General features: G+C 42.8%; 1 protein-coding gene across 4 annotated transcripts in view; it reads right to left on the reverse strand.

The window, feature by feature from the left end:
* LOC106577482 (protocadherin-7) overlaps positions 1-26,634 on the reverse strand; it is a 223,658-nt gene that overhangs the window by 106,908 nt on the left and 90,116 nt on the right. For 3 of the 4 annotated variants that reach the window (XM_014155496.3, XM_014155502.3, XM_014155500.3), the window contains exon 2: positions 13,870-14,092. In XM_014155496.3, the coding sequence (XP_014010971.1) occupies positions 13,870-14,092 (223 nt within the window). The remainder of the gene's footprint in view (positions 1-13,869; positions 14,093-26,634) is intronic. The other variant, XM_014155498.3, reaches the window with a different exon arrangement.

Genomic DNA, 26,634 nt, shown 5'->3' on the forward strand with positions numbered 1-26,634 from the left:
GTTTGTCTGTATAGCAAAGCGTATTTTTCTGGGCGCAGTGCTCAGATTATTGCAAAGTGTGATTTCCCAGTAAGGTTATTTTTAAATCTGGCAAGTTGATTGCGTTCAAGAGATGTAAATCTATAATTCTTTAAATGACAATATAATATTTTCCCAATGTTTTCTAATTTTAATTATTTAATTTGTGGTGCTGACTTGACTGCCGGTTATTGGAGGGAAACGATTTCCTGAACATCAACGCCATAGTAAACCGCTGTTTTTGGATATAAATATGAACTTGATAGAACTAAAAATGCATTTATTGTCTAACATAATGTCCTAGGAGTGTCATCTGATGGAGATTGTTAAAGGTTAGTGCATCATTTTAGCTGGTTTTATGGTTTTGGTGACGCCTGTCTTTGAATTGACAAAACATTACACACAGCTATTGTCAATGTACTCTCCTAACATAATCTAACTTTATGCTTTCGCCGTAAAACCTTTTTGAAATCGGACAACGTGGTTAGATTAAGGAGATGTTTATCTTTCAAAGGGTGTAAGATAGTTGTATGTTTGAAAAATTTGAATTTTGACATTTATTTGGTTTCAAATTTGCCGCTCTTGAAATGCACCTGCTGTTGATAGGGTGCACCACGGGTGGCACGCTAGCGTCCCACATAGCCCCAAGAAGTTAAATCCACTTCAAAAGGGAGGAGACAGGTTAAAGAAGGATTTATACGACTTGAGACAATTGAGACATGGATTGTGTATGTGTGCCATTCAGAGGGTGAATGGGCAAGACAAAATGTTTAACCTGTTGGGGATAGGGGGCAGTATTGACACGGCTGGATAAAAAACAGCGGTTGACATGCTTCGAAGTACGGTAATGGAATATTTAGAATTCTTTTGTCACGAATTGCGCCATGCTCGTCACCCTTATTTAGCCTTTAGGATAGTGTCTAGAACGCATGAACAAAACGCCGCTGTTTGGATATAACGATGGATTATTTTGGACCAAACCAACATTTGTTATTGAAGTAGAAGTCCTGGGAGTGCATTCTGACGAAGACAACAAAGGTAAGAACATTTTTCTTATAGTAAATCTGACTTTGATGAGTGCTAAACCTGCTGGGTGTCTAAATAGCTAGCCCTGTGATGCCGGGCTATCTACTGAGAATATTGCAAAATGTGCTTTCACCGAAAAGCTATTTTAAAATCGGACATATTGAGTGCATAGAGGAGTTCTGTATCTATAATTCTTAAAATAATTGTTCTGCTTTTTGTGAATGTTTATCGTGAGTAATTTAGTAAATTCACCGGCAGTGTTCGGTGGGAATGCTAGTCACATGCTAGTCACATGCTAATGTAAAAAGCTGGTTTTTGATATAAATATGAACTTGATTGAACAAAACATGCATGTATTGTATAACATAATGTCCTAGGGTTGTCATCTGATGAAGATCATCAAAGGTTAGTGCTACATTTAGCTGTGGTTTGGGTTTATGTGATATTATATGCTAGCTTGAAAAATGGGTGTCTGATTATTTCTGGCTCGGTACGCTGCTGACATAATCTAATGTTTTGCTTTCGTTGTAAAGCCTTTTTGAAATCGGACAGTGTGGTTAGATTAACGAGAGTCTTATCTTTAAAATGGTGTAAAATAGTCATATTTTTGAAAAATTAAAGTAATAGCATATCTAAGGATTTGAATAACGCGCCACAGGATTCAACTGGCTGTTGAGTAGGCGTCCCACGCAAGCGTCCCACCTAGCCCATAGAGGTTAAGTGCCTTTGAACGGGTTATGGTAGTAAGTGCCGGGTGCACCAGTTTGAGCGTGTCAAGAACTACAACGCTGCTGGGTTTTTCATGCTCAAGAGTTTCCAGTGTGTATCAAGAATGGTCCAACATACAATAGACATCCAGCCAACTTGACACAGCGGTGGGAAGCATTGGAGTCAACATGGGCCAGCATCCCTGTGGAACACTTTTGACACATTGTAGAGTTCAATAACAGACAAATTGAGGCTGTTCTAAGGGCAAAAGGGGGTGCAACTCAATATTAGGAAGGTGTTCCTAAAGTTTTGTACACTCAGTCTATACTGCCTTATACAAACAGATAAGAGACAGAGAGAAGAGACAAAGAGAAGAGACAGATGGACAACACACATAGACAGACAGAGGATGATATGCAGCTGGCAACTACCCTGTTGATTGGTGAGCTGGGTACCCCCTGTGCCATGTGTCTCACACTGAAGTAGACATGGCACCCACTGTGCCCCGTCTCTGCCAACATAGCCCCCCGACGCGTCAATGCGCACCGACATACACCTCCCCCGCCCTGCGGCCTCCACCCCATTGAACATGTTTACCGCACGTAAACATGCATGCACACACACACACACACACACACACACTCGCACACTCGCTCGAACACACACACACTCACGCAAATCTAATTGTGCTAATGCAGAGAGAGAAAGAGCGAGAAAGCGAGGAGAGACGCAGAGAGATAGAAAGGAGAGGGAGAGAGAAAGAAAAGAGGATGGGAGGAGAGAAGAAAATAGAACAAAGGGAGGGAGAACAAGAGAGAGACAGAATGAAGGGGAGAGACAGAAGGACAGAAACAGAGAGGAGGGGGAGGATTTGGCTGAGCGCCTCCAAGGTGTTTGTCTTCATTGAAAACTGGCCCACCTTTCCCCCCTTCTCCCGCTGAAACGAAGAGAGATTGAAGGAGTGAAGCAACAATAAATAAATAAAAAATAAAAAAAGCAGGAACATTTCAAATCAACATATGTCACGGAGGGTGATTTTTCTCCCAAATAGCATGTGCCAGTGTGATTCGGAAGCGGGCCAAATTGCTAGTTGACGCTTGGTTGCACCTAAAAGGTCCAGCTGTATACAAAGGTTTGGTAGGACTGTACTGGCCCTCATTCACAAAACAGTCATGTTTCCTTACAATGTGGCTTGAAAGACCATGCTAGTCCCTCTGTGTTGCCTACAAGCCCATGCCCGTCTATTTCTGTCAATCCATAGACATAGCACTGGTGTCTTTTCCTGTGGTTCTTCTATATTTACTATTCCTGGAATGACTACAGCTCTAGCTTACCTGTTTCTTACTATACACAGATAGTGAACTCAGACTTATAACAATGAAAGTGGCTAAATGTGAAGTGAAAAATATTTCCCTCCAACAAAATGGCCACCTTCTTCTCTGTGGTGCTTCTCTTTGTATTTGTCTTAGAATGGCTGCAGCATCCCTACTCTAATCTCCCCCAGACCTAGATAAATCCACCTCGGTCGGAGTGGGAGTCAGTCTGTGCTTCGGTACACACAAACACCACAATGCTCAGTGTGTGTGTGTGAGAGTGCGTTTCTCTTCCACAGCTCAGAGGAGAAAGCCAACCTCTGGAGCATGGGTTTTTAATATTTTTAGTGTTTCTTCATTTCTTGTATTATTTTTTGTTACTGACTGAGGTTTAGGAAGGAGACTCAACGCTGTACTGGTTGCTTATAGACTAGCTGGCCTGACTGGCCATTTGTTGTATGGTAGTATGTATACTGTATATGACACCAGCAACTGATTTGAATACCTGCCTGGTTTGCTCCCCCACCACAAACAGCAGCTTCACCTCACACGCCCTTCGCTTTTTGACTTTCCCTCTATTCTTTTCACTCCCTCACTCTCTCTCGCCTCATGATGATGTGAGCAACAGAGGAGTGGAGAACCAAGGGAGGGAGGGAGAGAGGAGAGAAGATAAGGAGAGGGGCTCTAGGCATACAGTACATCGAGCTAGCTAGAGATTAAGGATTAACATGTGTAACCGGGATCCCAGGACTGTCCCAGGAACACTCTTCACATTTCCTGAAAAAAAAAAAAATGACAAGACCTGGGAAATGACCATTTTCCTCAATGTCGGCACAAATGCAGGCCCCACAGAACATGTGCAGCTTCAGATTAAAAAAATAACACATTATCCAATCAAATCAAAATGTATTCGTCACATTCTATATAAACAACAGGTGTAGACTAAAAGTAAAACGCTTATTTAAGGGCCCTTCCCACAATGCAGAGAGAAAGAAAATAGAGAAATAATAGAAAAGTAATAACACATAATAATAAAATTAATAGTAAATACATTTACATTTTAGTCATTTAGCAGACGTTCTTATCCAGAGCAACTTAAAGTAGTGAATGCATACATTTAATTTAAAAAAATTCTGTGCTGGCCCTCTGTGGGAATTGAACCCACAATCCTGGCGTTGCAAACACCATGCTCTACCAACTGAGCTACAGGGAAGGCAAATACACAATGAGTAACGATAATTTGGCGATATACACGGGGTACCAGTAGCGAGTCAATGTGCATGGGTACGAGGTAATTGAGGTAGATATGTAGATACTGTATAAGTAGGAATAAAGTGACTAGGAAAAATAATAAATAAAGATAATAGATAGAAAGTATAGATTATAAAACCAAAGCAGCATGTGATGAGTCAAAAAGTTTGTGCAAAAAGGGTCAATGAAAATAGTCAGGGTAGCTAAACTCAGCAAAAAAAGAAACGTCCTCTCACTGTCAACTGCGTTTATTTTCAGCAAACTTAACATGTGCAAATATTTGTATGAACATAACAAGATTCAACAACTGAGACATAAACTGAACAAGTTCCACAGACATGTGACTAACAGAAATTGAATAATGTGTGCCTGAAAAAAAGGGGGGTCAAAATCAAAAGTAACAGTCAGTATCTGGTGTGGCCACCAGCTGCATTAAGTACTGCAGTGCATCTCCTCCTCATGGACTGCACCAGATTTGCCAGTTCTTGCTGTGAGATGTTACCCCACTCTTCCACCAAGGCACCTGCAAGTTCCCGGACATTTGTGGGGGGAATGGCCCTAGCCCTCACCCTCCGATCCAACAGGTCCCAAATGTGCTCAATGGGATTTAAATCCGGGCTCTTCGCTGGCAAATGCCAGAACACTGACATTCCTGTCTTGCAGGAAATCACGCACAGGACGAGCAGTATGGCTGGTGGCATTGTCATGCTGGAGGGTCATGTCAGGATGAGCCTGCAGGAAGGGTACCACATGAGGGAGGAGGATGTCTTCCCTGTAACGCACAGCGTTGAGATTGCCTGAAATGACAACAAGCTCAGTCCAATGATGCTGTGACACACGGCCCCAGACCATGACGGACTCTCCACCTCCAAATTGATCCCGCTCCAGAGTACAGGTCTCGGTGTAATGCTCATTCCTTCGACGATAAATGTGAATCCGACCATCACCCCTGGTGAGACAAAACCGCGACTCGTCAGTGAAGGGCACTTTTTGCCAGTCCTGTCTGGTCCAGCGACGGTGGGTTTGTGCGCATAGGCGACGTTGTTGTCAGTGATGTCTGGTGAGGACCTGCCTTACAACAGGCCTACAAGCCCTCAGTCCAGCCTCTCTCAGCCTATTGCAGACAGTCTGAGCACTGATGGAGGGATTGTGCGTTCCTGGTGTAACTCGGGCAGTTGTTGTTGCCATCCTGTACCTGTCCCGCAGGTGTGATGTTCGGATGTACCAATCCTGTGCAGGTGTTGTTACATGTGGTCTGCCACCCGGAGGATGATCAGCTGTCCGTTCTGTCTCCCTGTAGTGCTGTCTTAGGGGTCTCACAGTACGGACATTGCAATTTATTGCCCTGGCCACATCTGCAGTCCTCATGCCTCCTTGCAGCATGCCTAAGGCACTTTCAAGCAGATGAGCAGGGACCTGGGCATCTTCCTTTTGGTGTTTTTCAGAGTCAGTAGAAATGCCTCTTTAGTGTCCTAAGTTTTCATAACTGTGACCTTAATTGTATACCGTCTGTAAGCTGTTAGTGTCTTAACGACTGTTCCACAGGTGCATGTTCATTAATTGTTTATGGTTCATTGAACAAGCTTGGGAAACAGTGTAGAAACCCTTTACAATGAAGATCTGTGAAGTTATTTGGATTTTTACGAATTATCTTTGAAAGACATGTTCCTGAAATAGGGACGTTTCTTTTTTTGCTGCACATGTGACATGAATAAACCTTACAGGGTACCGCTACAGTATAGCCTATAAAATATTGTGAACCTTTTTGAGCTGTCATTGTGACTCTTCAGACAGTCACACATTTGATAGGCCTATGCACAATTCACTACATAGGCATCTATGTCACAGGCATGTTATCTGTTAACAATTCCGGATCATGAGGGAACATTCTATATTCTCCTGTCCTTAAGCATAGGCTATTTTCCTATCCAGTCCCAATCCCACTTAAACCCAAAATCCTGACTCTTGTCTCGCATGAACATTCCTAACTTTATTCTGTAATCCATAGGATGCATTATCAAAGCACATCTCTCGCCTATGCATGTCAAAATACCACTATACATTCCCCCCGCTTCTCTGCGCTTTCTTGTACTTGCTGCCCATATGAGAGCTTCAGTAGAGAATGTGTGATCAACAAACGGTATGAGAGTAGATATGAATATGTTTTTTTTAAACTTGGTCCCCGTTAAGATACCTTGATATTGGAGGAGGAAGGTAGCCTAGTGGTTAGAGCATTGGGCCAGTAATATAAAGGTTGTTGGCTCGAATCCCCGACCTGTACAAGTTCAAAATCTGTCCTTCTGCCCCTGAACAAGGCAGTTAACCCACTGTTCCCCAGTAGGCAGTCATTCTAAATAAGAATGTCTTCTTAACTGGCTTAAGAAGTAAACTAAAGGATTTAAATCTTTTCCACTCTTCATCTCCCAGTTTTTCATGAGCTGATCTGCTATCTGTATAATCATCAAATACATTTTGCCAAATATAGAAGATATTCTGTCATTCGTTGAAAGAGGTTATCTTGCAAGCTTGGTCATTTGATTTTATTTGATTGTCGTTACAATGTATGTGTGATTCAATAAGGCTACACAACATTATTGGCGATCAAAGATACTTACTCTTTTCTAAATATTGGTTTCATTTGCTCTTAATTCTTTACATAGTGGCGCAGCCAAAGTGGCCCAGCACCCCTCTTATTTGGGGAAAACTATGGCATAGTGATCTTGGTTTAAAATGCTTTAAATGGGCAATTCAAATTTTTTGCACTATATCCCGGGATAAATATGAATAGTCCTGTTATTGAAACTTGGTAGATTTTGGGGAAAATATGAATCCCTACTAGAGACTCCTACCATTCATTATAGCAATGCACACATACTGGCTCTCTGATACACATACGCACGCACGCATGCACACACACATACTCAGGGTTAAGAAGGCATAACTGATTAAGATATACCTGTTGGCAGACATTTCACTGTTTCTGGGGCTGATTTAGCATTTCTGATAAATACAGCAGCATTGATTTGAACTATTCCCATGCCTCCTACAGTGTGTGTACACATGGAAGATATGACCTTGTAGAGGTCGATGGGAAAAAAATGTGAGTGTAAAACACAGATTGATGGTGTGATTTTCCACTACACTGCTCTGAAAGGGAGGAGGAGAGTCAACACACACACACGTGTGTGCATCACACAAAATTGCATACACTGACACGTGCTGACGCATACACATCCAATTAATCCAATCACATGATAAATCCAAATCAGCCAATAGCCCTTCCCATATCCAACACAAGATAGGTGTGTGTTTTCAATGTGTGTGTGAGTATTATCAATGTGTGTGTGTGTGTCTTCCGCCTTTACCCAAACACACTTTCCATCCTCATTTCCACCCAAGTCGGGGAAATAAGACAGGCGACTGCACCAGTGCTGCTGAGCTCTTGAAATATGAATGGCTTTAATTAAATGGGCTCTCTTTGCCATCTGGCCGTCAGATTGTAACTGAGTTTTTTTCTACAATGCGCCACACACTCGCTAATAACCAGCCTAAGCAGCAGTCTGACGAGCACAACAGAGAGAGCAGAAGAAACAACACCAACAATATCATAATCTACTGTGATACTCTGAAGGAATGGGAAAGAGAGAGGAGGGAGGGAGGGAGAGAAGTAGATAGCGAGAAAGAAAGAAAGATTGAAAGAAAGAAAGAAAGAAAGAAAGAAAGAAAGAAAGAAAGAAAGAAAGAAAGAAAGAAAGAAAGAAAGAAAGAAAGAAAGAAAGAAAGAAAGAAAGAAAGAAAGAAAGAAAGAAAGCGAGATAGATAGACAGACAGACAGACAGACCGTGAGAAAGGCCAAAAGCAGGGTTTCATAAACTTTGTCCTCGGGACCCCAACATTTCGTTTTTTGCCCTAGCACTACACAGCTGATTCAAATAATCAACTAATCATCAAGCTTTGATCATTTAAATCAGCTGTGTAGTGTTAGGGCAAAAACCAAAACGTGCACTCCTTGGGGTCCCGAGTTCCGAGTAGCACTTGTATCTCCCGTTGCACTGAGCAGGGTTCCAGGCACTTAATGATGGTGTTTATGAATCAGCGTCAGCGCAAAACAAGAGACACCACGCTATGCATGATAACGCTAGCAGCACCCTGGTCAGTCTTTCCACCACTTTTCTATGTTCATCTCTCTCTCTTTACCTCTCTCTACAATCATATATGCTTTTCTTACCTCTAAATAACAAACAATATTTCACTCATACCCACCCCCCTCCCCCTCTCTCTCACACTCTCTCTCACTCGCTCTGTCTCTCTCTCTCTAGGTTATAAAGGCTAACATTACACAAAGATTCACAGGAAATGGCTTAGATAGTCACTCCCCTGTGACAGGAGGATATCTATGACCTCTTGAACACAAACACAAGTCAATGTCTAATCAGTCATAAAACATATCTTACAAACTGGGGATAGTGTGTTCTCCCTCTTATGTAACACTTTGCATATTACAGATGAAAGGACAATGCATAAAGGTGTATTTTCTCAATGTGCTGGCTGGCTGCCGATTTATATTGAGAAATTAAACATTCACAGGTCTCACGGTGCTTGGGATCAAGAAGAGCAATATACATTTTCTGCCTATCCTGACCTGCCAAATCCCTACCCCACCCACACTACTTCTGAGACGTACCCTAGCCATCCATAACTGTCTAATGGAGTGTTTGACTTCCGACACTCCGCTTTTATGAATATCTAATGAGCGACGGGTAAACTGATGAATAACTAAACACACAGCCGTAGCATCAAGTTATTAGGATGCTTTGCTGTACAGTGTTGGAATGTGCTGAACATGGAACTCTGTAGTGTAGTTTCTAAGTGGGGAGATGGAAATGGGGTGAGAAGTAGAGAGAATGGTAGAGAGGGAGAGAGAGAAAGAATGAGGGAGAAAGAGACAGGGGATTGCAGTGGTGGTGGACTGCGCCTTGTGCCTCCACATTTATTGCGTGATCATTAATTGACAACAGAGGAGGCTGGTGGGAGGAGCTATAGGAGGACAGGCTGATTGTAATGGGTGGAATGGAATAGACGGAACGGTCTCAAACACATTAAACATAAGGAAACCACAATTGACTCCGTTACATTTATTCCATTCCAGCCATTACAATGAGCCTGTCCTCATATAGCTCCTCCCACCAGTCTCCTTTGATTGACAACGACCAATGTCAGGATTTCCCACGTGGCTCCTGGAGCCTTGGAACAAACACTCCCGCTTCTCTAAACATAACTCCAGCAGTCCGGCTCCCAAGGATGCCACTCAACCTCGAAGTGGGCGGAATAGACATGGGAATAACAGACTATAGCAGAGAGAGGTGTGACGATGACCTCGAAGACTCAACCGTGTGACATTTCAAAATGACTAAGTCCATGCAGGCTCAGAGGGAGTTGGGGAGTAGGACGTTTTATGGATAGTATAATTCAATGTGAAGGGTAAACTTGTGCAAAAAAAAAATCTCACTTTCCTATACTTTCTGATCTACACTCTCTCAGCACTTGGCAGCTATATCCTTTCTTTGTGAATCTGGATACATTTCAACCCCCTTTCTCCACAAAGATAGAGTAACCAGACTGAGGTAGTCATGGTGCATTGTGCAGCCTTTCTCCTTCCCTCCTCCCTGACCTTAATCCCGACACTCTGGTCAGACGGCGGGGGTGTGAGGACACACACAGCAGGGCAACACAAAGACCCCGTGCATCTCCCAATGTCACGACACATCTCTCATGCAACCCTAACGACCACAATTATTTCAACAGCCTAACGATGCCCAAGTGCCGAGGCTACACGGCACTGCGCCCATCTGTTAACTTTTGTTCCCCCTTTTTTGTCATAGAAACTCCCCGTTTGAATGGACAGTGGGTTAGCATCAAGTTAATGTAGCACTGGGGTGTCCGTGTGTGATTCAACTGCTGCATGAGGGTAGTAGTATAATGGCACAGCCTCCCTTTGGAAGGGATATAGTGATTCAGCCCTCTTCAACTGGATCCTGGACTTCCTGACGGGCCGCCCCCAGGTGGTAAGGGTAGGTAACAACACATCCGCCACACTGATCATCAACACGGGGGCCCCTCAGGGTGCGTGCTCAGTCCCCTCCTGTACTCCCTGTTCACTGCACGGCCATGCACGACTCCAACACCATCATTAAGTTTGCCGATGACACAACAGTGGTAGGCCTGATCACCAACAATGATGTTATAATATATAAGCCTATAGGGAGGAGGTCAGAGACCTGACCGTGTGGTGCAGGGACAACAACCTCACCCTCAACGTGATTAAGACAAAGGAGATGATTGTGGACTACAGGAAAAGGAGGACCGGGGCTGTAGTGGAGCAGGTTGAGAGCTTCAAGTTCCTTGGCATCCACATCACCAACAAACTAACATGGTCCAAGCACACCAAGACCGTCGTGAAGAGGGCATGACAAAACCTATTCCCCCTCAGGAGATTGAAAAGATTTGGCATGGGTCCTCAGATCCACAAAAGGTTTTACATCTGCACCATCGAGAGCATCCTGACGGGTTACATCACTGCCTGGTATGGCAACTGTTCGGCCTCCAACTGCAAGGCACTACAGAGGGTAATGCGCATGGCCCAGTACATCACTGGGGTCAAGCTTCCTGCCATCCAGGACCTCTATATCAGGCGGTGTCAGAGGAAGGCCCTAAAAATTGTGAAAGACTCCAGCCACCCTAGTCATAGACTGTTCTCTCTGCTACCACATGGCAAGCAGTACCAGAGGCTTCTACACAGCTTCTACCCCCAAGCCATAAGACTCCTGAAGATCTAATCAAATGGCTACCCAGACTATTTGCATTGCCCCCCCCCCCTTCTATGCTGCTGCAACTCTTTGTTATTATCTATGCATAGTCACTTTAATAACTCTACCTACATGTACGTATTACCTCAATTACCTCAACACCGGTGTCCCCGCACATTGACTCTGTACCAGTACCGGGGTATTGCCCCGCTATTGTTATTTACTGCTGCTCTTTAATTATTTGTTATTCTTACAGTATAACTTAATTTTTTATGTATTTTCTTAAAACTGCATTGTTTCTTAAGGGCTTGTAAGTAAGCATTTCACTGTAAGGTCTACACATGTTGTATTTGGCGCATGTGACAAATACAATTTGAGTTGATTTGATCAGTCTCTTTACTTCATTCAACTTCTTCCAAACCAGAAAGCTTTCTCTGTCGGTAGGAATGGGAGGTCAGAACTCAACTAATCAGATTGCAGGATTTTAAGTGGAAGCAGCAAAGATACTGCACCAAAGTGTAAGCTTTCTGTCAAATGGCATGTGTCGCACTAGTAAACAATTCATTCTAGCAATTGATAAAATGTTTATATTAGAGGTATAGATAAAGTTTGTGGTGTGAAGAGGTGAAAAAGGTAGTTGAGTAACAGGCACACACACACTCAAGAAGACAAAGGCAATAAGAACACACACACACCACATAAACACAGAACAAATCAACTGATCCTCCGAAAAATTGTGTGAACGAGCATGGCAAATGTTCTTATTCCATACAAAGTTATTCTTCAACCTTGCCATGTTTGACCTTTTTTTCCAGAAAGAGCGGTAGGGCAATAGAAAGACCACAGCCTCCACATTCATGTCAATATTTTTTACTGTGTTTTTTTTCTTTCTGTAGTTTACCTCAGTGGTTTGATTGGTAAGCAGATCCCTAGTTTTTATCTAATCTGCTTGTCTCATATTGATTTCTTCATTGCAATTACTTTAAGCGCAGACCAAATTGAAACAAGCCTTTAATTGAGGCTAATTTGGCCCGTAATGGGCAGCCATTGTTCTCAATGGGAAGTCTTAAATACCCTGAGGGCAGACCCCAGCCCACACTGAGTAGGCCTGAGCAATCTGACATCCAAAGCGCTTTTAATCTGCATTAAGTAGCTTCAATGTTCTCAGCAAATCGCAAAGTTAAAAAGATAATTTAGACACTCTGAGTTCAACATTTTATCTGTATGTCTGCCTGTCTGGATCTGTCTGTCTGTTGGTATCTCTGTCTGCAGGTTCATTTCACAGCCAGAGAGACTCACAACCTGTAGGTCAAATGATTGTTTCGTATTGTTGTTATAGAAACGTTTGATAATGAATTATGAAAACCAAGTCAATGTGTGATTCACAAAATGAAGTCCACATGGACTTGCAGTCATAAATCACAAGGTTTGACTTGCCTTCAGATAAACTGTGGGGCACAATGCCTTGAAACATTGCACAAGAAAATCACAGCAGACTTATGAAATTTGAATATTCTCATCCTCAGCCACTCGTAAAACCGCCGTGCTCAGGCTTACAGTCTTAAGACGGTCACAGCTTGATAGATCTAAACCAGACTATTAGTGGGTCCATTACCCTAACCCCTAAAACCTTGCTGGTTATACCAATACCACAGAATACATCAGCTAGCACCACTGATACAGCAACGGCTATATAAAAAATAACCGCTGCTTGTCTTGCAAAACCAGAGTTGTGGTTTTGATTCCAGCACAGGTTACATAACACTGAGTACATGTGTAAACTGTAAGTCTCTTTGGAAAAAAGTGTCTACTCAATGACCATAGCACCAGAGTCTGAGGAGGAACTTAGGCTAGCACGAGTTCGTACAATACAATCACTTCTTTCATTTCTCCATCTTAATTAGGGTATCCTCCATCCTTTTACAATCTTCAGTGTGTTACAAGAGAATCAGCTCCACCTGCAAACCAGTGATTATAGACAAATAAACCACCGTCGGGCAGTGAACCAACATGTATCCTTGAATATCTGTATTGCAGATAGCTTATTTTAGAATCAAACTCAATGCCTCAGATGTATACAATGGGAAGTGAGTGTTTTCAGTTTGGCCTTCACAAAGTTAAGTTAATCGGAGCAAAAACCAAATAAAGATCATGTAGAAAATCAATCATGCCGGGTAGATATTTTAAATCCAAATTGAATTCAACAGGCAATCGAATAGGGATGCGGTCCAAATTACATACCGTAGCTCAAAGGAAGAGGAACTTCCAAGGCCTTGATCTAATAGGGAAAATGAATAAGGCTAATACATCTACTAAAACTGCTCTGATCAAATTAACATAGGTCTTTCAAAACGAGACGAGGAGAGCACATCAAAGGCTAAAGCAAAACCCATTCAATAACCTGCCTGTGAGATGCTTTAGATTATATTCACCTGATGAATGCATGCATGGTCTCAAATTAAATTCAGATTAAATTCAGCCTGCACTATCTGCAGTATTCATATCCAGAGGACACATCCAACGCTCCCTAATGATCCACACCTCACCTTCCTGCTTCAAAATCAACCTTCAAAATCAATCATACACCCATAAAGCACACAGCCACCTGCTTGCTCTACACACAAGCAATAACTACAAAATGAAACATCTGCATGTATCTACCTTGGTGTTCACCTATATACTCTATGTGGAATATGCGTGTCAATGTGTTTTGCACTTTATATCTGCTCTTTAGTGTTTGCCCCTACCATTTTCCATATGCTCTGCCTCACCGACACTGCCATCCGGCGTGGTCCTCTCGTAGCTGTCCTCGGGCAGTGGCAGCGCACCCAGCCTTGGGCCCCCCGAAGAGCCCTTGCTGCTGGGCGTCTCCGACTCCTCCAGCCCACTGTCGTAGCAGCTCTGCAGCGATCCCTGCTGGTGGGGGTCTTGGGGCTGGCTCACCACCGAGAAGGTCACTCGGCGGAACGGCTACAAGAGAGAACGAGACGGCGTGGGGGTCACTAGCTGGACTATAGGAGGGAGGAACGCCCGGTGGAAGGGGGGTTTTGTGGGACAGGGGACAAGTTTAAAGAGTTTAGGGGTTACAGTTTCAGTATAAATGCGGTAAACCCAGGGGCCTTTAGAAAATAGGTACAGTGCCTTCAGAAAATATTCATACCCCTTAACTTAATCCACATTTTCTTGTGTTACAGCCTGAATTCAAATGGATAAAATGTACTACCCCATAATGTAAAAAGGTATTTTTTGCAATTTTTTCAAATTTAAAGTGAAATACAGAAATATCTATATAATTTATAAAATAATTCACACCCCTGAGTCATCTTTGGCAGTGATTGCAGATGTGAGTCTTCCTGGGTAAGTCGCTAAAAGCTTTGCAGACCTGGATGGTACAATATTTTCTAAGTTGGTTGTTGATCATTGCTTGACAGCCATTTTCAAGTATTGCCATAGATTTTTAAGCCGATTTAACTGTAACTAGGCCACTCAGGAACATTAAATGTCGTCTTGATAAGTAACTCCAGTGCATATTTGGCCTTGTGTCTTAGGTTATTGTCCTGCTGAAAGGTTAATCTTTCTCCCAGTGTCTGGTGGAAAGCAGACTGAACCAGGTTATCCTCTATCCTCCATTCTGTTTCTTTTTAATCCTGAAAACTCCCCAGTCCTTAACAATTACAAGCATACTCATAACATGATGCAGTCACCACTATGCTTGAAAATATGGAGAGTGAAAAAAAAGAAGGAAGGGAAGTGCTGTTAAGGTACACAATAGTAGATTTTGGTGGACAGAAGGTGCGCTTTGGTAAAAGGGGTAAATTGGTCATCAAAAAGAAAGGAGCACCACGCTTCATATACTTAATTAAAATGCCTTTATTTGTATGCCAAGTTCAATGGAAACAATAAGAATGTTAAGAATGTTGCCAAGAATGTTGCCATAAAAGTGATAATGCCCTCGAAGCCGACGTTTGGAGGATATATTGGCACGGTTTGCCGGCCCTCAACTTCTTCTCGGTCATAACAGCACCCGTGCCAATATATCCTCCAAACACCGGCTTCTCTGGCGTTATCACTTAAGTAACTACATCCTCAGTTTTCTGTTATCACAGTCATTAAACTCTGTAACTGTTTTAAAGTCACCATTGGTCTCATGGTGAAATCCCTGAGAAGTTTCCTTCCTCTCCGGCAACTGAGTAAGGAAGGATGCCTGTATCTTTGTAGTGAATGGGTGTATTGATCCAACAGCCAAAGTGTAATTGATAACCTCAACATGCTCAAAGGGATATTCTATGTCTGTTTTTTTTTGTTTTTTTACCCATCTACTAGTAGGTGCCTCTGTGAGAATATTTCGAAGATAAATACACAATGCAGACAGAGGACTAAAAGTCAATAGAGTACTAACAATCAATGGAAATAGTGTTTTTTCTGTAATAGGGGATTAATGCAGAGACATGGGAGGAATTTGTCTATATATTGAGTATGAAATAGGATACTTGTTATTTGGCCATTGGCCCAGTTTTATTGCAAGGAATTCTAATTGGTCAACCACAGGATAGGGCTGGGTTATAAAACGACATGCTGTCCCTTTGTTCTGTGGAGAGAGAACTGAGAGAGAATCACTGAGGACAGGGAAGGAATGACCATCTACCATCTACCTCTCAGCATAACATCTATGATATATCATCTTCTATTTTCCTCCCCCTGATTTGCTTTGGGGTCTGTGTTATTGAAGAATAACATCAACTGCTAACACTCCTGAACTTATTTAGGCTTGCCATAACAAAGGGGTTGAATACTTATTGACTCAAGACATTTCAGCTTTTCATTTTTTATTAATTTGTAAAAATGTACACTTTGACATTATGGGGTATAGTATGTGGGCAGGTGACGCAAAATCTTAATTTAATCAACTTTAAATTCAGGCTGTACCACAACAAAATGTGGAAAAGTCAAGATGTGTGAATACCTTCTGAAGGCACTGTATACTATACAACAGGGGAGAGAGGGTAGGGGGAATCTTAAGGGGCTATAACTTAGGGAGTTGATAGATGTTGGTGCACTGCAAGTCCAAGTAGCGGTGTCAATTTCTCTGACTAGAGCAGTTTGGTACAAAGCAAACTGCTGCAAACTCCAGTAGTTTGCTTGCAAAGGGTCTGGTAGCCAAACGCTATGACACTCTCGAAGTTACAAGTCATAAGCCTGTCCACACACAAACAACATGTTGGTGTGGCTAACATAGAGGAATGCATAGTATGCCTATTCAATAACATCCTTTTATAAAGAAAGACAAGGCCCAAACGCCTTATAAAAGACCTGTGTATGGGGTATATAGGGACGCTTTCAGTCTGAGAGCATCTGAAAACCCACAGGGAGTGAGTATGGCAGCTAGCTAGCTTATTCTGTGATAAATACAGCTAAGGAGGAGTGAAGGACGCTGTAGCCTCTTTCACTTTGTTTTCTTCCCATACTGAAAGAGGACAAGGTGAGTAGACAGCCTCCCTACGGGAGGTGTGAGCTAACACTAGAGCAAAGGCATGTAAGAAAGGACATACACACAAATGTGTATTTAACACATAGAACAAGGCTGAGTAAGACAGTGGTAGTTGCAGCAGACACATTATCGAGTGCTGTCTCTGAACTAAGCAGTGAGTGAACAGGTCATTAATGCTAAGGCCTTTCTCTCCACACGGAAGGATCAACAAAGAAAAGCTCTGCAGGAACAACTGATGAGGCAGCAGGACAGGGTGTACTACAAATCACTGTCCAGCACAGTAGGTGTACCTCGCTTTCGTCTCGGTTGTGTGCGCGTATGTGTGTGTGCGAGTGTGTATATGTGTGTCATGAGAGAGAGAACAACAGAGGGAGGCAACAAATTAACAGCAAGTTTGGTCATTATCAAAATGAATGGCATAACAAATGGCTAATGTGATACATTAATAAGATACACAGTCATAGCTCCACTCTAGCTTGGCATCTCCCCTATCACCCCTTGGTCCTCTTCCCCTCCTCTCCTCCCTCCTCTCCCCCTGTCCTCCCTCGTTTCTTACGGCATCATAAGAATATTAAACAGGACAGGCCTCAATTTATCTATCACTGCTCTTTTCCCTTTTCCTCTGTCTTGACAGACTGACATCAGTTTTCACAGATCATTATTATCAATTTGTTACCGATGCAGACAAAGATCATTCTGGCAACTCCATCAAAATGTCTTACACGCGCACACACTCCTCGTTATGTACAAGTGGTGGTCACCATTTACATTTACATTTAGGTCATTTAGCAGACGCTCTTATCCAGAGCGACTTACAAATTGGTGCATTCACCTTATATAAATGACATCCCCTTTGTTATTACGTAATCGAGAGACAATTATTGTTTCAAGCGCCTCTGAATCTCAGCCAATAAGAGACTTGTGACATTCTTTTTTATATATACTGAAAAAATCGCGTAAACCATTATGGGATTTTGTGCTCCCTCTCTCTGCATATTAAAATCTTCATTCATTTATTTACCCAGTTTTTTCTCTCCCTGGCTAATGCAGCAGCAATCTTGGCAGTAAATCATGTTTCCATGTAATTACAATCAACACTCAACAAATGAATTGAAATTAATATTCATAGGAATTTCACTTGAATAGTCAAACATTTGTTACATAATTAAAGGCTCAGAATGGGGTCCTATTTCTTTCACAGCAATAATGCTCTAAATTATGTTTAGATATCAAAACCTAGTCCAGCTCTCCTCGCCTCGTTCCCAAAGGAACAATGTTGGGTCGTGCATGACAGCAATCTAGTCCCAATGCTTGAATGTGGTGGTGGTTTAAACAGCAAAGGAATGAAGGAAACTTTATAGAGGGATTAGATGACCAGACTGCTATACTCTATGGAAATGTATTTTTCTGAGGAATTAAATGAAGTGATTGTTGATAAATAAGAGGTGATTGTGAGATGGGGGGGAGAGAAACATTTGGGCAAAGAAAGCAGAGGAAAATTGAGTCCTGGTAACACCATTGTTTCATTTTAACTTTCCCGAAAATAAAATGTAAAAACATTTTCGGACCAAAATAGAGTGCACACACACACACACACACACACACACACACACACACACACACACACACACACACACACACACTGCAACAGCCAGAGGGTTTGATGAGATTTTAAAAGAACCCAACGTTTCCATTCATTCTATCTCCTCTAAACGAATAAATAGAATTTCCAAACCACTTTTCTTCCTACTGTGCGGCAGCAGCGCCTGAGATGAAGAAAAAGAAAAACGACTTGTCCCGGCACGCCATGTGAAATCATGTTTGGTTTCTGAGTGCCAGAACCAATCTTCCTCGCTTCCTCGCTCCCTCCCAGGGTCCAGGGCGTAAAGGGATCTGTCTAGCAGTGTCATAAGTGCAGAGAGCCAGGGGAAAATAAAGCAGAATTTCCCTGGGGCTCTCCACCCTCCTTCCCTCCATCCCTTCTTTCTTCCCTCCGTTCTCACTTCAGGGTGCTGTTTGTGTTTTGGCGAGAGATATATCACACCGCCGCGGCGTTAGAGAAACAGACAGTGGGTGAGACGGAGGAAACGGCTTCCCCCTCAGGTCATGTGGCATGAGGTCAAGACCTCTCGCTGCCGGTTGGCCAATTTGAATGAACGCTGGCTGTCATTAACCCTGACCTAGAGCGGTGGACTGACACCCCATTCCCTCTCACTCCACCCTGACCCCTCTATCACCACGCCAGCTCCCCCACGTTCACGTCCCCCCTAGCTTAGTGATGACTGGGCCACACATCGTATTCCCACAAACACATACACACACACACACATGCTCACACACACACACACTGATATGGATGGATGAATGGACACATGCATACTGCACCCCATGCTGTGTAAGGCTTGCTTGATGGGGGTTGAGCTTCGAATGCATGGCTTTCATTTCTAGTAAGCGTTAGCTTTTTTATCTCTTCCAGACGCAGGCCCTGGCTATCACTACGGGGTCTCTGACTGCCTCTCTGCCTGTACGAGAGATTGAAAGCCGGTCATGACAGCCACGGGTGATTGAATGCCTCAGTCATTCAAGCCGAATGAACACACTAAACAAAACGATTGAGCCACAGGGAGATACTGTGGTCAGACTGTGGGGGCTGTGGTGGCCCGGCTCAGGCTCCCAAACTAGTTCCTAAAACTAAACTCAAAACACATATCAGCCAACTGGTACATGCTTTACTGGAGCCAATAAGAAAGATGTTTTGTTGTGCAGTTCATGTCAATAACGTGTGACCTTCACAGATTTGAAGTCCCTAACTGAAAGAGATGAATGGTTGTTGGGAATGGTTGATTTGTTCCTGATTTGATCTATGTTAATATCTCAGTCAAACACGGAATGAATGAATAGCAGATTGTCTAGACGTGAATATGTTTCTGTTCTGTATTCTTAGTGGTACCACCAACACCAATCAATAAGAACTAATCATTATTTAGGAATGTTACTTAAGGCGTATGTGTGTGTGTGTGTGTGTGTGTCTGTCTGTCTGTCTGTCTGTCTGTCTGTCTGTCTGTCTGTCTGTCTGTCTGTCTGTCTGTCTGTCTGTCTGTCTGTCTGTCTGTCTGTCTGTCTGTCTGTCTGTCTGTCTGTCTGTCTGTCTGTCTGTCTGTCTGTCTGTGTGTTACCTTGAACATCTGTTGTTATACTGCTATGATAAACATCCAAATCGTTCTGACTCCCACACGCCATGCTTGTTCAAGTCAATAAGGCACATGTGATACACATATGAAATACCCAATGTTTCCTTCTCCCTCCTTACATGTTAACACTACATTACAATTCTATTTCTTATATACCCACTGTCATCCCTTAATAAGACTTTGTCATGAACCAACTTCTAGCTCCACATGACTGAATTCCCAATTAGGCTTCTCTGGGGCTCGTGGACCAACAAATGGGGGAGTGGGGGAACAGAGGGGGGATAGATGGATAGAGGAAGGGTTGAAAACATGCTGTATGTAACTTCATCGTAATATGCCCATGGCGAATGGTGGTGACCCGCTAGCCGTGAACCGTGGCTGGTAATAGAGCTTGGGCCTGACTCTGAGGGGAGTAAACATAAACTATGGGGCCCCATAGTGTTATTGCAGCCAAGCGGCGAGGAAAGGAAGAGAGGGAGATGGATGGAGAGAAAGAAAGAGATGGATGGAGGGAGAGAAAGAGAGAGGGGGTGGTTGAAGGAAGAGAGAGAAGGATATGGAGGAAGAAGTATAGAGAAAAAGTGATGCAGGGGTTAGTTTGGAGAGAAAAAAGAGAGACATGGAGGGTGAGTGAGAGAAAAAGAGGGATAGAGAGAAGAGGAGTGAGTGACGCATTAGTATGGTCATGAATACCAGAAGTGACAGTCGGTAATTAAGTCGCCATGTTTAATTTGTCATGGGTAACCTGCAAGTGACCCCCCATACCCAGCCACCTGAGACTTACACAGGAAGTGTGGCAACATGTACTGTAGTAGCAAAACGGCTAATGTTGGTGAATGAGCTTGTTTGAGTGAAAAATCTTATCGAGACAAAGTAAAGAAATACAAAGTCACAATCATCACATTTTCTACTTTTGTTACATGAATCCGATGCACTACGGGTGCATGCCTGAGTGTAGATAACTTGTGACTTGATGAGCAAGGGTCAGGTTCTGTTTGGGTGCTATTCTGTAACACAACTTAATTACTAGCCTCCTGGCTAACCCGGGAAACAATCTGAGTTTAACTCATCTCAAGCCTCAGCGAGCCTAGAGGGATGGATACAGATACCTCAACATGGTTTACTCTTCACCTGCTTTGAAGGAGCCCTGAGGAGAGTAGGGTAGAAGGGTAGAGGCCAGCTTTGGATGGTTTGGATGGAAGCAAGGGAGTAAAGGAACTCTGAGGTTAGGACAGGTTGAGGTGTGGTTAGGAGGGTATGAGGTGCTGTCTCGTTATCCTAGCCGCCCAGGGAGTCTCAAGTATCTTGTTGCCAATGAATTTTAGTGTTGACCTCGTCAAACTTCATTTCTCCTCTTTACCTCCACTCTTCTACATCCCCCCTTTTTTCTTCTCTTCTTCCAACCCTCCTCTTCCACACACATTCCATCCACCCCAGGTCTGCTTCGTTCCAAGCAAACACCAAAAGAAAAAGCCATGAAAACATTTTCAAACAACAAGCAAAAAAAGAGAAAGAGAAAAGGCAAGACAAGATAAAAAAACCGCCTATATATGTTAAAAAACCAGACCGGTGTCTTGTACCAGACTTTGGTATCCGAGTCAAAAGAAATACATAAAAGTGTTTTCTGTTTCACTTCAGTGGATTGAAAAAGTGTTCAGAGACAGAGAGGCTTTCAGAAACATTGATGCATAACTCTTTTCAGCCATAGATTCTCTCACCTGTCCAGAGTGTCCAGTATCTCTGTGATCTCGCATTGTGGCTCATGTTTGGTAACGCAGTTGAAAGCTAGCCTTTCACTCCCAGACTTGGCAGGTGGCTCTGATTTGCTCTTTGAAAGGCCACAGGTGTACCAACGTTTATAAAACAAAACTTTAGAATGAACTTTGCGATACTCGCAGAGGTTATGACTTCCAAAGGACAGTCTGTCTATAAATCAAAAGATTCAACTTAATGATGCTAGTTATTTTTTCTCTTCGACTAACCCATTCCGTTTTTATCATGTGGTTGTTTCATGATCTAATAGCATGTGATCGATCGCATGCCCTTGAACTATTTTATTATTTCTACTAGTGTGGCTCCCTTGGGGTCTTTATGGACCATTTATCACCTTGTTTAGCTGGGTAAATATATAATTAAATATAACATCCCCGGGTTAGCAATGGAGGCTTAGAGAATTCAAACAGACAGTGGCATAGCCCCAACATGAAGGTCTGGGTAATCTGGAAGGAGAGGGGAGAGGGGGGACAGGGGGTCTATGTCACAAAGTTGTCGCCAACCAACAGTATTCCACCATGGGTGTTTGCTTTGCTGAAAAATCCTCAGTCAATCAGCCTTGTGCCTTGGGAGACACATTGGGGAGGGAGAAAAGGAGGAAGAGAGAGGGAGGCACAGACAGCCAAAGATAAAGCAAAAGAGCGAGCAAGAGAGAGAGAAAGAGAGCTGTTCCCATTTCCAAGCTCTATTTATTCTTTATTTTTATTCCCCCTATTCTCTTGTTGTTTGGTTGCAGTGTGTTTAAAGCCTCCTGTCTTTGGGGGAGAGCCACAGCTAGCCACTAGACAGACATACAGACAGACAGACACACACCAGGGAGTCACAGAATTAAAGAGAGAAAAAAAGGAAAGATCACACATGGTTACTTTCTCAAAGTCTGTGGCTAAACTTATAATTGCTCTTCAATTGGGGGATTAGGCCACTGCTGTAACAGAGATACTATTCTGAGGGGACGCCTTTTCCGCCTTCAAAAGATGATCCAACCTCTGACCTGAGCTGAATGGGAAAGTAGCACTGTCTTCAGAGGGTGGAGGGGCGTTTCACTTTTGAGTGGCAATGGGTTAAGATAGCTAGTATCGCTAACAAATACATACAGTATTTATGGGGATTCTTCTATATTGCTCTGTACGTATTAGTCATACATTGAAAATGAAACATTGAGTGAGATGATTGATAGGGATGGGTGATATAGGGAGGTACAAGGACACATTACGATTTAGAGGGTTAAGTATGTTTTTCAAAATGCATGAAGGAGGTCTATTGGTCACACCAACGGGGACCAGGGTATTTTCATTCAAACTCAAACACTATCCATGTCTTGTCAATCAATGATATCTATTATAGTTATCTAATATGAATGGATATGGTGCTCTTGTGTGTCTCTGTATTGTATTCAATGTGAAAAGGTGCCTAAGCTTAGACAAGTACTCGCACGGACAAGACACACAATCACCTCAACCCTGACACAACCATCGTTCAATTTACATAGAGTCTGGCTACCAATCCCAACGCTCATATTACAAACATTTGACATTAGTTATTGTTTGTATACTGTTGAGTGACCCGTTACTTGAAATGTATGTGTGCAACCCCATATATATGAGTATGTCCACATGTGTTTTTTTGTGCCTGTCTATCCACATTTGTGTACTACGGTGCATGCATGCGTGCCTCTGTTATGTCACATGTCCGACACGTCAGTCTCAGTGTCCTGCTTAGGTGTTGTGTGTGCGTGTGTGTGTTTGGTTTTACTATCCTTGTGGGGACCAGAAGTTCTCAGAAAGATAGTAAAACAAGGAACATTCCAACAAGTGAGGACATTTTATAGGTCCGCACAAGGAAAAGTATATTTTAGGCTTAGGGGTTAGGTTTAGGGTTAGGGGTTTGGGATTAAGGTTAGGGTTAATAACCTGTTGGGGCTAGGGGGCAGTATTGAGAATTTTGAAAAAAATATGTGCCCATTTTTAACTGCCTCCTACACCAACTCAGAAGCTAACTGTTTGAATGGTGTCTGTAAGTATAACAGAACTCATATGGCAGTCAAAACCCTGAGACAAATTCTGACAGGAAGTGGATACCTGATATGTTGAATTACCTTTAAGCCTATGCCATTGAAACACACAGGGGCTTATTAATTTTTGAGCACTTCCTATGGCTTCCACTAGATGTCACCAGTCTTTAGAAAGTGTTTTGAGTCTTATACTGTGAGAACTGAACGAACAAGAGCCTTGGAACGGTGGTGGCCGATTAGGCTCTGGCGCGCGAGTTCATGTTTGGTACTCTCGTTCCAAAACGTTTTAAAAGAGAATGCAAACGTCCACCTTGAATATTATTCATGTTCTGGTTAAAAAAGGCACTAATGATTTATGCTATACAACGTTTGACATGTTTGAACGAACGTAAACATTTTTTTTCCCCTCGTTCATGACGAGAAGTCCGGCTGGCATAGATCATGTGCTAACAACACGGAGCTTTTTGGACATAAATTATGAGCTTTTTCAAACAAAACTACATTTGTTATGGACCTGGGATTCCTGGAAGTGACATCTTATGAAGAGAATCAAAGGTAATGGATTATTTACATAGTATTTTCGATTTTAGATCTCTCCAACATGGCGGTTAGTCTGTATCGCAAAGCGTATTTTTCTGGGCGCAGTGCTCAGATTATTGCAAAGTGTGATTTCCCAGTAAGGTTATTTTTAAATCTGGCAATCCGGTTGCGTTCAAGAGATGTAAATCTATAATTCTTTGAATGACAATATAATATTTTACCAATGTTCTCGAATAGTAATTATTTAATTTGTTGTGCTGATTGACTGGCGGTTATTGGAGGGAAACGATTTCCTCAACATCAACGCCATAGTAAAACGCTGTTTTTGGATATAAATATGAACTTGATAGAACAAAAAATGCATGCATTGTCTAACATAATGTCCTAGGAGTGTCATCTGATGGAGATTGTCAAAGGTTAGTGCATCATTTTAGCTGGTTTTCTGCTTCTGGTGACGCCTGTCTTTGAATTGACAAAACATTACACACAGCTATTGTCAATGTACTCTCCTAACATAATCTAACTTTATGCTTTTGCCGTAAAGCCTTTTTGAAATCGGACAACGTGGTTAGATTAAGGAGATGTTTATCTTTCAAAGGGTGTAAGATAGCTGTATGTTTGAGAAATTTGAATGATGACATTTAATTGTTTTCAAATTTGGCGGTCTTGATATTTCACCTGTTGTTGATTGGGTGTACCAGGGGTGGGACGCTTGCGCTTAGAAAACCAATGTGTGTGTGTGTGTGTGTGTGTGTGTGTGTGTGTGTGTGTGTGTGTGTGTGTGTGTAATAGGAGCACCATCACGGTTGCAAACACTGCAGCTGACAATTGACACACTACTATTAGTGTGTGACAGGCCTCATCCTCGTGGTAACAGCAGAAAGCATGGCTAAGACAACATTAAGAGTCAAGATGACCAATCATAGCAGTAAATATGGCTGCTCAATTGTAAACGCCAAACAACCAAACACATGGACTATTGGATTCTGAGTCACAAGACAGGTAGACAATATATTGCCCCCTTCTGACTTTGCTGTCTATGTTAAACTTCTCTGAGACCAGTACAAAGTCCTCTGTGTTCCCCTTTAACTGATCCCAGAACAGCTGTGTGTATTCTAATCTAGTTAAGAGAAGGCAGAGAGGGACTGAGAGAGAGAGAGAAAGAAAGAGAGCGAGAGTGAGAGATTTAGAGTTAGAAAAACTTTTTGGCAAGGCTATACACAAGATACTACCCTCCACAACGTAACCTTCACTCCAAATCAAAACTCCATTACCTGGAAGGATTCCTACTACCAGAATTCTTATTTCCAAGCCATACAGCAAATGCTCTGGTAAACAACCAACAGAAACCTGAAAACACCATCCAACCTGGAACTGAGTGAGTAATGTTTAGTCTGAAGCTACTATTAAAGCCAAGAAAAAAAATACATTACAATGATATATTTTAATTTATAAGGACTGAATGCTAAGTTAAGGCTAACAAACTTGCTGGGTCAGAACAGATATTACTGCAAATTCAGTTAGCACTGAGGTATGAAGTGAGAGGTGTCAAAGCCCTTGAGCCCAACAATGGCAGGAGAGTTTCACAGTCTACCCCGCCCCAACGCAGAGGCCTTGAAGCCCCCTCCCGCTGTTCAGAGGTCTTTACAATACAGTACCCTACGGATGTAAAAAATGAGAAGTCCCGAAAAGAGTAAAAGAATAACGTCCTTGTGGAAAATCAAGAGACACATTTTGCTCACTATTATAAAAATGGGAACATAAGCAACTTCATCTTCCACACAGACCATCCCCTGGCATGGAGCCGTGCTATATTAACACACAATCCCTCTGTTAAGGGGGGGGGGGGGGGGGGGGGGGGTGATGGGTGGAAACTCAGGATACTAGACAACAAGGACTCTGAGTCAGGAAATGTCAACCTGTACAATTCTGGAACAGTAATGGTACAGGGCAACCCCAAACAGTTTCAGCTGGACTTTCACATAATCAAAGAGCTAGCACAGCAGGATAAGCTCTCTCTTGAGAAAGATACCCCCACCCTGAGCGTGTCAGACTAGACCTCTTCATTATACAACCCCACAGACGAGCAACCCCAAGAGAAAGTCAACCTCCCAGCACAGAGCACTACTCGCTCATTGAAATAAAGGATACATTCCCCCAGATAGAGGTAAGGCAGGTGGAGCTTGAACAGCAGGTGAACACACTTCAGAGGTTATCTCCACCCTGTGGTTATCTCCACTCTGCTATCACGAAAATACTTCCACCCTGCTACCATAAAGCAGGTAAATGCAAGTATTTCCCGTGACTGTGCCTCAAAACCAAATGTCTACCTGGCCCGCCACTCCACCCTGGACTTGAACAGTCTTTACAACCAGGTCCAACTATGCAAGGCAGCAGTGCCCACATTCACCCGGAACCTAAAGGACATTGCCAATAACCGCAGCCCCAACACCACACAGAAGCAACAGATCAACAGACACCCCACCCAGACCAGCGAGACCCACCCCCC

This window comes from Salmo salar, chromosome 18, assembly GCF_965601325.2.
Source record: "Salmo salar chromosome 18, fSalSal1, whole genome shotgun sequence".
NCBI lineage: Eukaryota > Metazoa > Chordata > Actinopteri > Salmoniformes > Salmonidae > Salmo > Salmo salar.